Here is a 17573-nt window from a genome sequence, read left to right as displayed (position 1 = left end):
GCCCCCAAACTTAAAAGGGCTACCCAGTCCAGGAACCTCAGGAGCTCCAACACTCTGCTACTCATCCCGCTGAAAGCTTGCGAGCAGAAATGTGGAACTCCACCCCCCCACATCAGAACGATCCCCTTGTTTCTGAAATTCAAAAACCTGCTCAAAGTCCTCTTCCTCGACCGCTCATGAGCGACCCGATAGGAGCCAAGGAAGTACCTCAGCCGACACTCCATCTAACTTTAATTATGTGCCTGGTGACACTGACTCTGAACAAGAAAACTTTTTGGATACTCATCTTGTTTGACCAAGAAAACTTTTTGGATACTCGTCTTGTTTGACTTGCACCCTCCATGCTCCTTCTGCTCGATCACTCCTTTGTTCAATCTATATCCGGCGTGAACCCTTATGTTCTACTATATTCTCTGTACTGCCTATTTGCACATAAGCTACTTGCTGTGAAGCGCTCTGAAACCCTTGGGTCCAGCTAAAGGTATACAAAACTCCTAAAATAAATAAATACATGAATAAATAAATACTTACCCTTGGGGTCACTACACCCCCTATTTGACTGCTTCCTGTGGGGAGTGGGCATAACCCTGTCCTAGGGTTCCTAATTTCACTAAAATTCCTGTTTGGAACACATCAGGCAGGCCAAATTAGGGGTGTGACTAGCCTGATTCATGCAACACTCCTGCTTACCTATCTAATTTCCTGCCTGTCCTGGTGCAAGATGGGCCTCAGGGGGTGGCATCTCCCAGGTCCAGGAAAGCTGCGGTTCCATATCAAATGCTGCAGAGGCTTTGAAGCCTCTGACCTTGGTATGCAGATTCATTAGCCATCCTGCTGGAGAGGCGTGAACACCTCCTGCCAGAGCAGGCATTATTTCTGACCAATGAGAGCGCAAGTTCTAACCTCCAGGAGGTCAGATACTTGTCTGTCGTGGCAGACTGGATGCTAACAGTCAGCAAGCACACTAAGAGGCTGGTAGGTTTTTAGAGGGCACTTCTAAGGTGCCCTCTGGGTGCATATCCTAATGAATTCACTACTCGCATCAGTATGGATTTATTAAGACAAGTTGTTTGATACCAAGCACCACAGGTTTCAGTGAAGCCATAATGTAGCAGGGGAACTTGTAGTGACCATTGCCCAGGACTTATACTTAAAATTGCTTACCTGTTCATTTGTACTGTCTAGTAATTGAACTAGAAAGCACAGGGGCATATCTTCTCTTGCAGATATGTCCTCACATGTAATATAATGCACCATGCCTTAGGGTTATAAGGCCTGCTGTAGGGGTGACTTACATACATTGCATGCAGTGCCTGTGGGTGTCGTACACAGGGTGTGTGCCATGTCATGTTTTTACATTTGTTTGCACCATTTCACACAGCCTGCACTGACAGTCTGCATGAGTTTGGTAGTGGGTCCCTTAGGGTGGCACAATACATGCTGCAGCCCTTATGGACCCTCTTTAGTACCAATGGCCTAGGTACCAAGGGTACCATTTACTAGGACCTCATAGAGGTGCTAAAGGTCCAGTGGCGTAGGAAGGGGGTGCAGTGGGCCGACTCGGTGTCCTTACTGAGAGGGTAACAAAAAGGCAAAAATATGTGTTTTAAACACATATTTTTGCCATTTTGTCAAGCCGGGGCGACAAGATATTTTCTGCACCGGGTACCACCTGACCTTGCTAGGCCACTATAAAGGTCTTGCCAGTTGGAGTACAATTGAACAGTTACCTTGTTTTAGGGAAAGAGCACTGGCACTGGGGACCTGGTTAAGGGGAATCCAGTACACTTCAGTCAAAACTGCATCAAATACCTGGTAAAGAGTCGGGGTGAGCATGTCAAAAAAGGGGCCCTTTCACAGGTGATGGTGACAAGGACCACTGCCTGTTCCCTAAGATGTATGCCAAAATTGGAAACGAGAATTTACGCGGCACCTATTCCTTTTGAATTGCAACCTCCCATATTTAATATTCATTAGGCGGGTTGTTTTGTAACTCTCCCCACAGCCATTAAAGCACAGAGTGTGATGTGACCTATTAGTCTGCTTGTCATATAGCAAATTGTATACCTATTCACAAGCCAGTTGATGTACAAACTGAACATCTTGTTTTGTGATCACAAAAGGCAGTTGGAGTTTCCTTATTGAATACTTTTGCAAAGGATACATTATTTTGCAAATTGACTAAGTTGGTTCAAAAAAATGAAATAACTATTCAGAGGGTGTCAATAAAATCTGCCTACTAAAAACTCATTAGGCAGGTCTCAAACTGCAACTTCCTCCAGTTGACAGCAAAGACAGGGGTGGTGGCTGCACGGGACAACAGATCAACAAATGTCTGCCTTTGCATTTCAAGCTGAAAACAATTTTTTTTAAAACAGACGGGTTTTGCTAAAAGGAACAAGACTGCCAAGTTTTCTTAAAGGAAACAAGGTTGCTTTTTTTGTTTGTGTAGAAAAAATAATCTGCTTTAAAAACTTAAGTAAGAGCTGGCAGTGGTCCATTGGCACACTGCCTACTACCCCTGAAGCTATATTTCATTTATTATACAGATAATTAAAACCGTAATATACAAACGTCTGGTTGATACTTGATAAAATATTAAAATATAAGGAATAATAAAAGTTCTGTACACATTTGTAAATCTGGGAATATGAATAAATTTAAAGTCCAAAGAATGAAAGAGAGAAAAAAAAGAAGAAAGGTGTATAGTATAAGAAACATTAGCAAAAACTGTCACAATACTTGTTACTAAAGATTTAACTTTCATCGACGTTCATTTGGGCAATAAGAGTAAGGCTTGTCAGTTTCTTATTACTGGGCATTATGCAGTGCAGTTAAAATAATGTTAACAAACTTCCCAGCTCTTGCTAGAACTTGGGCTGAATTGTTACAGAATCACAAATCAGATGCTTCCCTGCAATGTCTCAGTAACTTTTCCCGAAAAACTGGAACCAGTAGGCGTCGGCGATCGTTGGCAAGATGAGGGCAACAACATAAGAAGTTCAAGTTCAAGTTAAAGTTCAAGAATTTGTATAGCGCACTACTCACCCAGAGGGTCTCAATGCGCTTGAGGGAGGGTGAGTGTGTTACTTATCGAAAAGCCAGGTTTTTAGCTGCTTTCTGAAGGAGAGGTGGTTCTGTGTAAGGCAGAGGTGAGTGGGGGGAGAATTCCAGGTTTTGGCCGCTAAGTAGGAGAAGGATCTTCCTCCCATGGTGGATCTATGGATGCGCGGAATTGCGGCGAGGGCTTGATTGGATGATCGTAGTTGGCGGGTGAGTGTGTAGAAGGACAGTCGAGTGTTGAGGCATTCGGGTCCTAGGTCGTAGAGGGCCTTGTGTGCGTGGGTGAGGAGACAGAATGTTATTCTCTTGTTGACGGGGAGCCAGCGGAGGTCTTTCAGGTGACCGGAAATGTGAGCTTGACGGGGGATGTCCAGTATGAGTCTGGCTGAGGCATTTTGGATGCGTTGGAGTTTTTTCTGTAGTTTGGCTGTGGTTCCGGCGTAAAGGGTATTTCCATAATCCAGTCGGCTAGTAACCAGTGCGTGGGTGACTGTCTTCCTTGTTTCGGTGGGGATCCAACGGAAGATTTTTTTGAGCATGCGTAGGATGTTGAACGTAGGACGTAGATGTAACCAGGACTCATATGGATAATTGCAGAGCCTACATGTTAGTTGGCCATTCCTCCGGGCCCACAGCGGGTTAAAGTCATAAATTGGAAGGGCTAGCAACCTCATGTAAATGATTTTATTGCGAGTATGTGATTGAAGAGATTAGTTGAAATACATTGAGATCTCCCCTTAGTATACAAGTCGTTCAAAGCTGCAAAGAGTGGATTTTTGGGGAGCCGAGCGACATCTCTCTCGAATGACACTAGAGTAATTTGGCTTTTTATCGTTTTTTTCCGCATTGACAAGGAAACGATTGGATTAGAAAAATTAATAGTTTCAATCTTCAATGTGGAGATGGCCAAATGCAGCTGGCTGTACCAAGGAGAGAGTTCATCCGTGAACACTGATTGCAATTGTTCTTGCATGTATTGAGCTGGGGCACGCAGGATGCAGATGTAGAATTTAATTAAGTCTCCCAGACAATGAAGATCTGCACTTGCCAGTTCCCAGCTCAAGTCTCAGCCTCGCCCTTTTTGCATGCTGGGGAGCAGAAAATATTTTCTTATAAGCCATTATTTGATAGTTCATTAAGAATGAGTCCATTTTTCCAGGGAAGGCCAGGTGACCATAGGACACTGCAGGGAGCAGTTTGGCGTGTAGGACCCTTATTGGCTCGGCTGTCAGGCTGTGCAATTGCTGATTCAAGTGCCTCAGACTATGTATAACCCCTGCTCCCTTGGGCCGAAGATGTTTAAGATGGGATACTTGGTTACCCCTGAAGCTGCCATGCCAACTCGCAAAGGGGAAGTGGAAGTTTAGCAAATGAGTTAACGCCCCAAGTTGGGATTCGTCAAGTTATCAATGGTTTGATACTGGAATTATGGTCGCCGCAAACCATTGATACATAGGCTACCAATTTGGTATTTAGAAGGGATAGCCAAAACACGCCTCTTCCAAATAGTAAATCAGTAACCATTTCGAAACACATTTTGCAATTCGTAAAATGTGATTAGTACTCTGGAAAATACACTTTACTGCTCACAACCCCTTTGATATATCGAATCCGAGGCTTTACAACTGGCAAAAAGTTCAGAACCTCTATCTAGCCTTTAACTCTGCAGTCCGGTTTGGAAATAATTCCATTGGTAGCCACTTGATGGCTCTCTCTGCCATGTAAGCAATTTGAGATTTAAAATGCCTGGCCTTCCGAAGACCTGTGCATGTGACAAGTTCAGGAACGTTATGGTCTAAAACTATGCAAATAGCAGGATATACTGGAAGTAACAGGGTTTATAGCATATTTTGGTTTAGTATATCTAAAATGACGGATATTTACACATCATAATGCTTTGTGAAGCAGTCATATCACCTAGATATCGGTCAATCAGCACCTACCGCTTTACATTTCAGCGATAGCATGGCATTAAGTGGCCACGCACTGCTGGCTGTATAGGACAATACCTTGTTTTCTGAAAAAGCTATTAATTTCACTGTTCCTCTGCCCCACTGTGTTAATACACTTTGGTCCCTGGTTACTAAGCAGTATAAATATATAAGAATAGAACTCTTGCTCATGTAAATGCTTTTGTGTGTAGGATAACTACATCTGTTGCATTTCTAAATTAGTTTTCTTTTTACCAAGTAGAGGTTGTCAAGACAATTTCAAGGAAATGTTTAAGATAACCCCTTCTTTCCCGATATTAATTGGACAAAGTGGGTCCTATTGACAGAACAAAATACAAAACTACATGTGTGACTTGCATATCTTTAGATTCCCAGGAGCAGATTTACAAGCCTCTTGCGCCACTTTTGAGTCACTTTTAACATGGGAAAAGTGACGCAAAAGTGGCGCATGGGGCTTGTAAATCTGCCCCCCAGTGTCTCTGGGCCCAGAATTACCTGGTCTTCCAATGATGGACCTGATAATTCTAGGCCTAGAGACACGGGGTCTGGACTTTAGGTGCTTCTGGGTCCAAGTGTTTTTTCCCATTCTGGGTAGGCATCACTTGGAATAACCTAGATTTAGGTACAAGAATATAGGCGGGAATTTGAGATTCCCGGCCTCCAGTATCCTGCACCTACATCTGGGGACCTCGTAATAGGATCCTCAGAGCACCAGAGGGCCCACTCAAGCCCCTGAACTCTCTTACCCCTTTTATAAAAAGAATCTGCTTCCATTTATGCTATTGCAGTGAGACAATCAATTCCATTTAGCTCAGTGATAGAGTGCAATCCGCTAACATATATGTGACTTTAGAAAGAAGAGAAAGCCCACATCTGAGTACCCATGTATTTGATCTCGGCTGTTCTGTACCCTTTGCCAGGGCCAGTTTTGGTTCCCAGTCCGGCCCTGCTTGCATTACCTCTGCATTGAGGAAAAGGTGAACATCACGTCCTCACACTGAAAGGAGGAAATCCACCAGCCAGATTCCCTTTTCTATCCTCACTTGAAGCTGCACGAGCCCAAAGTGTATTTCTTTTCAGTTTCAGTGATGCTGATGTCATTAAAACTCAAATTGAAAGCAGATGGAACCATACGTGTGATGTGTGCTCTACGCATAGCTCAGCCCGCCCCGAGCAACGATCACAATGAGAAAGGTATTACTGGAAAGGGGAGCTACCCTTGGAAATCTCCCCTTTCCCAGTGTGCCACTGTCTAGTGAATCCCTGCTCAGGGGTCGCCCCAGAAGGTGGTCCATGAGCCCGATCCACACACTAGTCACCAGGGATTGCTCCAAAGAGGATAGAGAGGTCCCCAGGCATGTCCAAGCACTCCCCTGCCCCAATAAGGATAGTTTTACCATTTCCGCGCCCCCTGCGGATGGTGATTGGGGGTATGCCCCCAAGCAGCCCATTCCGGGAGGACAAAGTGCCCATTAGGCACCACCATTAGCCTAATTTTTAAACATAAAAATCAGGCCCACCCCAATTGCCCATACAGTCTTTCTGCCACCCCCAGGGACGAAGCGTTGGGGTATTTTCTTCCAATCTGCGCACCCCAGGAGAGTGGACAGCCCACCAGGCCCCAGGAACAGACTATTTTTTTTAAGAATGTGGTGGGTGACAGCTCATTTTGGCATTGGGCCTCATCCCCTACCCCTAGTGCCCAAAAAGTCTTTCTGCCTCCCTGAGGTGCAGCTTGTGGGATACCACCCCCACCCCCCAATCTGTGCTAGACACCAGGGAATCCATTTTATATATATTAAAAAATATATAAATACAACACCCTAGTTGGCAGATTGAGGCTTTAACTCCAATGTGCCCTACCAGGGGCCAGGAGGGCAGGAAGTGCACTAGACACCATTGGTCACATTACAGAGGGTGCATCAGAGGCACAATGAAGGGTTGCACCTTCTCTTTGCTCCCTACGGGGGCCCTTTGGTATCATAGAACATGTAAAAGACTCAGGCGCAGACGCAAAAGACTTATCTGGAGATGCACTGAATATGCACCCTGCAGAGATAAGTCAGCCGCATGGGAAGGGGAAGAGGAGTGTCAGCTACCCCCGACTATCTCCCCCACACACTAGTGCAGTAATGCACTGCACTCACCTACAGGAGGATGACTTTTTCTCCTTTTTGAAGAGCTTCCGTCTGCCTCCAGTGAAAGACGGAGCCATGGCTTAAATCCACTCTCCTCTCTTCAATGCAGGCACAACGTGTCAGAGTTTGCACCTGTGCTGAGAATAGTGCTTTTCTTTTTTGTAGTGGAGCACACTATCCCAGTCTGCACTAGGTGCCCCTAATTAAGGGTTCAGAGCGGCGCAGACCAAGACAGTGCACTCTCGTACTAATTCGGGCCCAGGAATTCAGGCGCCAATATGCCCCCTCGGAAGGTCAGAAAGCCCACAAGACCACCAAGACAGAGAAATACAAAAAAGATATTTGATCAAGGGCAGTCCCTTTCTGGAAATTAGGCAGCCTCAATTCTGGAAATTGGGCAGCCTCCAAACACTAGGGCACCACACGGTCTTTCTTCTCCTTATCAATGCCAGGTTGGGAAATCACCATGGCGTAATGAGATATTACATTTGTAGGTCAGACATCAGGGTAAACGCTTACAGATAATAAGGATCACTGAAATAATATCGACTGACAAAATATCGACTTGCCAAAATATCGTGGACAAAATATCGACAGTCAAAATATCGAGTTTGTATCTACAAACAGGTAAGTACAAAAATATCGAGTACAAAATATCGTTAACAAAAATATAGATGTAAAAAATATCGACTTTATTAAAAACAGTGTTAAATTAAATTAATATTAAATTTTAATTACTAAAATATACTTAAAACGACTTAAATTAAATTATAATAATAAAATAATAAATGAAAATAATAAAAATAATTTTTTTAAATCTTATTTGTTGACCCTGAACCCTAAAAATACCCCTTTACCCAAAAACCCAAAACTGACCCTGAACCCTAAAAATACCCCTTTACCCAAAAACCCAAAACTGACCCTGAACCCTAAAAATACCCCTTTACCCATGACCTGAAAACTGACCCTGAACCCTAAAAATACCCCTTTACCCATGACCTGAAAACTGACCCTGAACCCTAAAAATACCCCTTTACCCATGACCTGAAAACTGACCTTGAACCCTAAAAATACCCCTTTACCCATGAACTGAAAACTGACCCTGAACCCTAAAAATACCCCTTTACCCATGACCTGAAAACTGACCCTGAACCCTAAAAATACCCCTTTACCCATGAACTGAAAACTGACCCTGAACCCTAAAAATGCTCCTTTACCCAAAATTTATCAATATTATTTAATTACCAATTAATTATTAATTAACAATAACAATAAAGTAAATATATTAGAACATTAGGTGTAATTATTTTAATAATTAATATTATTTTTTCAAAATTAATTACTTAAAAATAACACAAAATTATATATATAAAAATGTACTCTAATTAATGTAATTAACTAATTACAATCAATTAATTAACAATTATTTACTAATACAAAATATATTCAAAATTATATTAATTAATTAACTAATTAATATTAATTAATTATCAATTAATTATTAATTAAAAATATTAACAAACGTATATTAATTAATTAATTATTATTAAATTACTTCCCACCCTATTCCCCTATAAACCCACAACCCGCTACAGAATTACATTACGCAATTATTATCAAAACAAAATTCATGTAATAAAATATTTTATAACATTAATACACACTATTCACACATATTATTACATAAAAATACACTATAAAATATTATATATTATTAAAAAATCGATATTTTTGCTATCTATATTTTATACAGTCGATATTACTTCACTTACCTGAAAAACGATATTTTTGTAGTCGATATTATGTCCAGTCGATATTTTGTCCAGTCTATATTTAAAACTCGATATTATGTCCAGTCGATATTTTGGAGTCGATATTTTGTCTCTATACCAGATAATAATAGTAGCACTATTTCTATTTTTTACTACTTATTTTCATTTTTTTTTTTTTCATTTAACGATTCGTTTTTCGGGTGAACCATGAGCAATGTAAAGAAATGACCATTGGCGAATTCAGATTTTTCTCTATTTTGCAGAAATATACAGATTTTCAGGCTCAACAAATTGCTAGAAGTAAAAACAAGGGAGAGATCCCGAAACGCGTCGAGTGTGATTCTTACCAGAGACCATTTGCTGAATAAATCCACCTCTACTGCATATAAACTCTGTCTCTTGTCCGTGACTGCTGCGCTTTTAGCAAGGTAAAGAAAGTACGGCTGTGGTGTATTTTCCAAGAGGCTGCCTGCATCGTTACGGACCGCCTTCACCGGAGTGGCTGGGAGAGGCGCTGTCAGTGTTTACGCTTGCATTTTGGATTGGATATATATATATATATATATATATATATATATATATATATATATATATATATATATATATATATATATATATTTTTTTTTTTTTTTGGCCTGGAACACATTGTACACTAACTTGATGGGTTGGAGGAGTAAGGGCTTGATCACTATGAAGGAATATGCATTTTAAAAAAATGAACACCCAGTGATGCCCCAAATACATTTTATCCCCAAGATCCATAAGGACACCTCCAGGCAGACCCATAATTTCTGCGTGTAATTCAATAAAGGAAAAACACTAGCAAATATGTAGACTTTTTTTGCAAGAGCATGTTCGAGGCCTGTCCTCATTCATTTTAGACACAAGTGATTTGTTGGACAAACTGAAAGGTATACAATGGAGAGCGGACTATCTGTTGATCTCTCTAGACGTCACCACTCTGTATACCAGTATTAATCATATGGATGATCTGCGGGCAGTGGAGAACTTCTTAAATAGGAGACCGATTAAATTTTATGAGAACAATAGAATGTTACTAACTATGATTAAACTGTGCTTAGAGAACAATTTCTTTCTGTTTTCGTGCCAAGTGTTTCAGCAAGTGAGAGGTGTTGCTATGGGGGCCTGTTTCTCCCCTAGTTATGCCTGTTTGCATATGGGCTACTGGGATGAACAGGTCCTCATACCAACATTCCCTGAGGTCATGCAAAATAACATCATAAGGTGGTACAGGTTTATAGATGACCTTTTTATCATTTGGAAAGGGTCTACGGAGGATGCTGAAAAATTCATTGCAAACATGAACAATAATGACCTCAACCTCAGGCTTACTAGTGTGATCAACAGTAGCTCGATATGCTTTTTGGACGTAGAGATTTACAATATATCTACCTACCTATATATCTACCTATCTACCTATATATCTAACCAACCTATATATATACACCTACCTATATTTCTACCTATCTATATATCTAACCAACCTATATATCTACCAAGCTATATATCTACCTACCTATATATCCACCTACCTATATATCTACCTACCTACATATCTGCCACCCTACCTATATAGCTACATTCCTACCTATATATATCTACCTACCTACCTATATATATCTACCTACCTACCTATCTACCTACCTATATCTCTAACCAACCTATATATCTACCTACCTGCATATATATCTACCTACCTGTAAATCTTCCTACCTATATATCAAATGAACCTATATATCTAACCAACCTATATATCTACCAAGCTATATATCAACCTACCTATATATCTAACCAACGTATATATCTACCTACTTACCTATATATATCTACCTACCTAAAAATCTACCTACCGATATATCTAACCAACCTATATATCTACCTACCTATATATCTAATCAACTGATATAACTAACCAACCTCTATCCTTCTGCTATCATTCCATATCCAAATAACTGACTAATCTATCCACCACTTAAAATGTACTTGCATGTTTCACTATACTAATTCAACACTAATCCTCTATGGGTCATGGAGTAGCGTGCTACCCGCCGAAAAAGCGCTTTGACGCCTCGTCAGGGGTAGTAAGAGCTATATAAATGCAATTACAATACAATACAATACAATCTACGTACCAGGTTATATCGCAAGCCCAGTGCGGGCAATGCGATATTACATGCTACAAGCCACCATCCAGCTAATTTGATTCGAAGCATTCCCTATGGGGCGATGCTTCGTATCAAACGTACTTGTAGTGATGATATAGATTGTGCAGAGGCTCAAGCTGAGTGTAAGGTGAGACTATTGAGGAGAGGCTATCGACCAGGAATGGTAGATGAGGCCATAAGGAAAGCCAATGATCCCAACAGATCTTTGAGTAGAACTAATCAGCCTGCCCAAACTAAAGCACCCATGAATGTAACTCGTCTAATAATGAGATTCAATAGTCAGCATAAAAACATTTGCAAAATAATCCCTAAGCATTGGAGCCTAATTACCAGTGATCCAATAATGGGACAGACAATGACATCTTCGCCTAGTATTGCTTACAAAAAAGCAAAATCACTTGCTGATCATCTGGTTTCTAGCAGTCCTGAGGTGAGAGTAAATAAAAACTGGTTGAGCGGCAGCAAAGGTTTTATAAAATGCTCAGTTTGCAAGGCCTGTAAATTTGGTGATAGTAGAACCCAATATTCAATTCCACTGAGTACCAATCCAATAATTATACAAAGCAAGTTGACCTGTAAAACTGAGTACGCCGTGTATGTGCTGGAGTGCCCTTGTGGCCTGCGCTATGTGGGAAGCACTAAGTTGCAGGTACACAAGCGAGTGCTCCAGCAAATAAGGGCCATCAACAACGGACACACGGCGTACCCGGTGGCCAGGCACTTTGGAGAAGTACACAATGGCAATGTATCAGGCTTGAGATATTTTGTCATTGATACGGTTCCGCCGCAAAGAAGAGGGGGTAACCGGGAGGCTAAACTGAGGAAGTTGGAGACAAGGCACATAGTTCTATCAGATTATAAGGTGCCTAACGGTTTAAACAATAGTGAGGATTTTTATACCTATCTTCATTAATAGTATACATAAGTAAATAGAGAACATCCAGTACAGTTACCTCTCTCTTTCTCTAGAAGAAGATTTTTTGATTTTAAATCTCTGTATTATATAATTTTCTCTTTTTATAATTTAACACAGGGTTAGCACAAACCTTTTTAACACTTTTTAAAGTAGTCCCTAGAGTCAGATGTAGAATAGTTGCAGAGGTCAATGTGGTCAGAGGACCGCATGCTAACAAAAGTGGAATCACTTAGGGACCGTTTATAATTTTATTGATAAATCCCTTAAGATTATCTATAGGCAGCTGGTTCAACCTTATGATATGAATAATGTAGAACCTATGTATGTATGTTTTAACTGCCCTTGCTTTTGAAACCATACAGATGTAGAATTCTTGATAATGAATGCTTTTATTTTGTGCGAGGCATAATAGTGGTTGATAATATGAATAGAGATAATACAATTTATTTTTATACAGATATTTTACAAGTGTGTGTATATTTTGCTGTATTTATGAGTATAGATATTGTACATTATATATTTATATGTAGGATGTATTTAAATATTTATATATTGATATAAGTGTATGTGCATGGTTGTATATATCTCGGAATTATCAAATTCGGTTATGGAATCACTGTACCACTTAACACAACATGCATTCAACCAGGCTTTGAATTCCTAAATATGAATTTTAGCAAATGTTTTGCACAAAGAGGTACGTTACAGAAAGTTTGAACATTTATGCAGTTATAAAAACAGAGTCTGTTGTTTATATCTATGACTCAGAAAGGGAAGTACTTACTTGCACTTGCACTTTAAAAGGTGGCAACCCCTCCTACATGTCATGTGATCAAGGCCCCACGCGGGCTGAAACGCGTCGTGCCAGTGATATATATATAAAATACTGACTACCAGTTATCCCACTGCAAGAGCTATGGCGATAAAACCAGCCTTTTGAAAATGCGCTATGAAACAAACAAGTAACACGAACAAGAAATCCAAATGAGAGCTCGCCATCCCTGAGACGCTAAGGCCAGTATTTCTGGAAAATTAGAGAAACATTCAAATTCTCTGCTTTGTTTAGGTAGGTCTGGTCAGGTGTTACTGATCTTCAACCTAATAATGAGAAATAAACGGACCTCCCCACTGTCTAGGTTTGCTACAAGTATTCGAGGTTCAGGAGTTATGGCCATCGACTGATAATCTCTCACATCATTGTGACTTTGGTCAAAATATGCAGGTGGTGCTGGATCATGTCTACTTCAGCTACATACAGCTTCTGAATTTAAGGAGCAATTATTACCTCACTTGGGTGGAAACATACCAGTATCTACAGGCAGCCTGCTTTGACAGAGATAGTTTTAGGGAAATACTGTGATGTCGGATAATGAGATATCTGGCTAATTGTGTGGCCTGGTGCTAATACGAGATAAAACGTGACTGACGTATTCATATTTTATTAATTTCTACATTTCCTCTTTTCAGTTTTTGGTTTTCTTTTTTTCCTTTCGTGTACCTATTCTACATAGTTTTATATAACTCTTTTCCACAGTGAAACTAAAACTGAGAGCTCTCCATGGACCATTGTTATTATATTTCTCTGTCCTTCATCCCAGATTTTCTGTTCTGAAAGACGCCTGTGATCATACAAGCCACAATAAAGCCCTCTAACTGGATTCCGAGAGCCAGTAGCTCTGATTTTCTGCTCTAATTAGACTGATCTTGGCTCAAAAATATACACCCAAGTACATCACAGCCAATACCTTTGACCAGAGAATAGCTGCAACCCATAGTAATCTGACAGCTAGATTTGTCTAATTAAATCCATGTTGGAACTAAGCAATGTGGCGCTATATTAGTCCTGAGAAAAGAGGAATTTCATCAAATCTTAAACCATAAGAGGGTGGATTTTGAGTTTGGCGGTCGGACCGCCATGAGACAGCTGCTGTCCCCCTCAGCGGTCTTGCAGCAGTCTGAGGCCCCAATATGCTGGCCGTGCTGCTGCGGAACCAATAAGCATATTACAAGTTTCCTCTATGCCACAGTTTTTATGGTGGTGACCCTGCCATGAAAAGTGTGGCAGTGAGAAAACTAAGAGGGCCCTACAGGGTACCCTTGTGCCTATGTGTATGGGGTGCATGCAGAGGGCACATGGTGTGCCCCCCTGTCTTATTGCACCCCATGTTCATGCACGGAATGTAATTCACAACAAAACATTGTGCATTTCGGTCCATGCAGGAATGAACTGTGGCGCTCCCACAGCAGTGCCATTTCCAAGGCTATGGACCGCTGCCACAGGACCACCCGCCATGATTACAACTCGTAATCCGGCAGGCAGACTTACTACAGGTTTAGTTTGGCTTTCTTGGAGTGGGGCGCTGGCATGGCGGCCTGCTACAAGACCGCCAAAACAGTAATCAGGCCCGAAATGATTTCCACTGATGGGCTCTTACTATTTATAAATATCATTTTATTAAAATGCATGTGTTTTTTTTCATCAAGTTCAAAGGAGATTTTATATTGTTTTTTTGTGATGCCTGTCAAATTGCAAAACCTTCTCAAGTAAGATGAAAATACTGCGAAAAAATAATGTGATACTTTACAAGGAGCTGGTTACAAAACCAAAGAAAAATCATTCATTCTCCTTTGCAGAAAGTTTTTTAAATATCAACTTATGTTTCCATGTATTAATATGGATTGTGACAAAAGCAGTCGCATTTTCACATTACATGTCTTTAACCTCATAAGTGCTGCGCCCAGTCCAACGGCCGACGGCACCTCTACCTCAGGAGTGCTGCCGTCAGCCGTTGGACGTTCCAGCTGCACCTGCGCAATGGAACGTTCAGCACTGGAGCTGGACGTTCCATAGCAGCTAAGGTGTTAATGCATCATAGGCCGAAGACACACGCCCAAATTTAAAATAAAAACAGTGAGGCCACGTCATTCTAATGCGCACTTTACACTAAGTGGCATCTCGTGATGCGCTGTGTTCAAAGGCCTCCTGAAGGACAAGCAGGATATCCTTAATGAAAATGCTGACCCTCCTCCCAGCTCGTCCTGCAACAGTGCACAGCACAACACAACTCCAGGAATAAATTCCTGGAAACTATAGCCGTGTTCATTCACCCATACAAGCCAACAATTACTCAAGCAGCCCACACTAGACATGCAAGAACATGTTGTTATATATATATATATTTTTTAAAGGACGTACTGCAGCAGCTCGATTTGCCTTGCCAGGTTTTCTCTCTCATCTGTGTACTCGTGAATGAGTTCCATGTCCCTGAAAAACAAAACGGATATTAGCTTGAAATGTTCCTTCTGTGTGACAAAATATTTACTCCTTACCCGTGAAGTCAGTACAGTGGTTGAAATTGTGCAATTCTGTAGCCACTGCATTTTCTCAATACTTATGGATTTGCCACACTTCACACACAATCCATCATCTTCTGCATAATTTGCAGATTTAACCCAAAAATAAATTCTAGCTCAAATAGATGAAAAGTTACTAGAACGAAGCTGCATGTGTTGCCCTCCAGTGGCAGTCACTTTACTGTGGAGTGACAAGTGTCTTTCATTTTCAGATTGCTGAATTTAGGTGTTTAAGTGAAACTAATGAGGTGTAAGCTCTGCCTAGACAATGTTAACATTGTAATAATGAATAATTAAGTACTACTCCCACACAATGGAATATATGACGTTTTTTTGCATGCGTTTACAACGCATGCCATAACACAGTCGTTACAACGACCGCATTGTTATTTCGTTTCGTATACCGTTACATCGCAAGTCGGAACAATGACTTGCTTTTAGTGGGCGCTGGATGTTGGACTAGTATAATTTACTATTCCAACTCCAGTCTGTGTGGACACTAGGGAAGGTGTTGGTTTGCAAATCCAACACCTTCTGCCCCCTTACGCAAGTCTTAGTTAGGACTTGCATTGTAACGGTATGCGAAATAACAACGCAGTCGTTGTAACAACAGCGTTGTTATGGCATGCGTTGTTTAACATGCAAACTAAACGCTGTTTACCTCCTCCCTGCCCTATAGTTCCAGTGGCACTGTCCTTACCTTTCTGAACTCAGACTCTGGTCTGCATAGTCGCTTTTCAGGGCATCCAGCTCGCTCTGAAGAAAAGCAATGCTTGTTTGTGACTCAAGAAGGTCTTTCCGAAGTTTTTGATTTTCCTAATGGAAACAATTTATTGAGATTAGAAAGTTCAATGCAAATATGATCATCATACAAATGTTTCTTTTGTCAAACCTGACCACTTGGTTATTAAATGATGGATTCCAAACCGGTAGAAGAATGGAAAAATGAATGATCACAGTAGGCTGAAACCTTGATGAGGTGAAATAACTTTTCAGAATTGGCAATGGGGGTGATAGTAGCAGTGCAAACATAAAGAAATTACATTGTCTAGATTTTTTATTGGACTCACACTAATCATTAATCAAAATTAGGACCAATCCTCTCCAACGTTTTCTCAGAATTTTTACTGATATGATTTTTCAGGGTATAATTCTATGCCATATCCTGGAGAAGATTTAATTCTTCACTTGCAAATATGTACACAAAGGGAAACAATGAATAGTCACCATGGTTAAATCATGTAGCCTTTTTTTTAATGATGCAACGTCTTCCTTGAGGTTTAATGATTTGGATTGTTCTTCCAGCTGCAAAAAAACAAAAATAAAAGCGTGCAGTCAGTTTGAAAGGATGTCATCATTTTACTTTGTGAGTTACTAAATTCCTTGGCCAAACAAGGGGATTTAACGAGGTGTTCTAAACAGTGTCCATAATGCAAAAGAGAGCATATGCCACCATCCCAACTTTCTACACTGCCCTCTCCCTCTCATGTGTGACCACACTCTGTCCCTCTGAAAATTTGTATTGATGCAACACTATTTCCACAGCATTTTGCTTGAAGCAAGGGATTTCGGCCATGTTCAGCAAACATTCACAAAAGAAAATGAAAAAAAGACCTTTCCCTTACATTAATGATAGAGTAGTACCTAAGTAATGGTACCTAAGTAATGGACCGGTCAATGGCGCAGTAATAAAATTACATGTCCTTTACTTGGCACTTCTATTTATCATATAGGACTATTCCAACCCGTATTTGACATTTTTTTAAAGTTCACTACGACATACAATGTCCTGTATAATTTTTCTCCATACAACAGGGGCATCCAACACCCACTGACCGACACAGGCCACACTTTTTCAAGCAAATTCATTGCATTATGCAACCCATGGCGTAGTTCGCGTAGCAGCGATACGTGTAGCTACGCAAAGTGCACTTCGCAAGCAATGTGAACTGCGTAGTGCACTGTGCAAAATGCTGTTCGCACTGATTGCACAGTGCTGGATGCTTGTCCGCACTGTGCTATCAGGGAACTACAATTTACTTCCACTACATTTAGCAGACTTTGTCTGCGAGGTTTTGCAAGAGATAGGTGCCATCTGGTGACAGACAAAGATGTACGCATATTGAGTTGTGTAGAGCGGGTCAAAATAGGGCAGTGGAACGAGAACTAATCAGGCCGTGTCCTTACTTCCT

General features: G+C 40.8%; 1 protein-coding gene across 1 annotated transcript in view; it reads right to left on the bottom strand.

Moving 5' to 3' along the window:
* RASEF (RAS and EF-hand domain containing) overlaps nt 1–17573 on the bottom strand; it is a 336005-nt gene that overhangs the window by 130749 nt on the left and 187683 nt on the right. Inside the window, exons 5-7 of the mRNA XM_086961323.1 lie at nt 16609–16686; nt 16082–16197; nt 15224–15292 (exon numbers count right to left, since the gene is read on the bottom strand). Of these exons, the coding sequence (XP_086817449.1) occupies nt 15224–15292; nt 16082–16197; nt 16609–16686 (263 nt within the window). The remainder of the gene's footprint in view (nt 1–15223; nt 15293–16081; nt 16198–16608; nt 16687–17573) is intronic.

This window comes from Lissotriton vulgaris, chromosome 3_1, assembly GCF_964263255.1.
Source record: "Lissotriton vulgaris chromosome 3_1, aLisVul1.2, whole genome shotgun sequence".
NCBI lineage: Eukaryota > Metazoa > Chordata > Amphibia > Caudata > Salamandridae > Lissotriton > Lissotriton vulgaris.
Note: the sequence above shows the minus strand (reverse complement) of the source record. Positions and strands in the feature narration are given on the sequence as shown.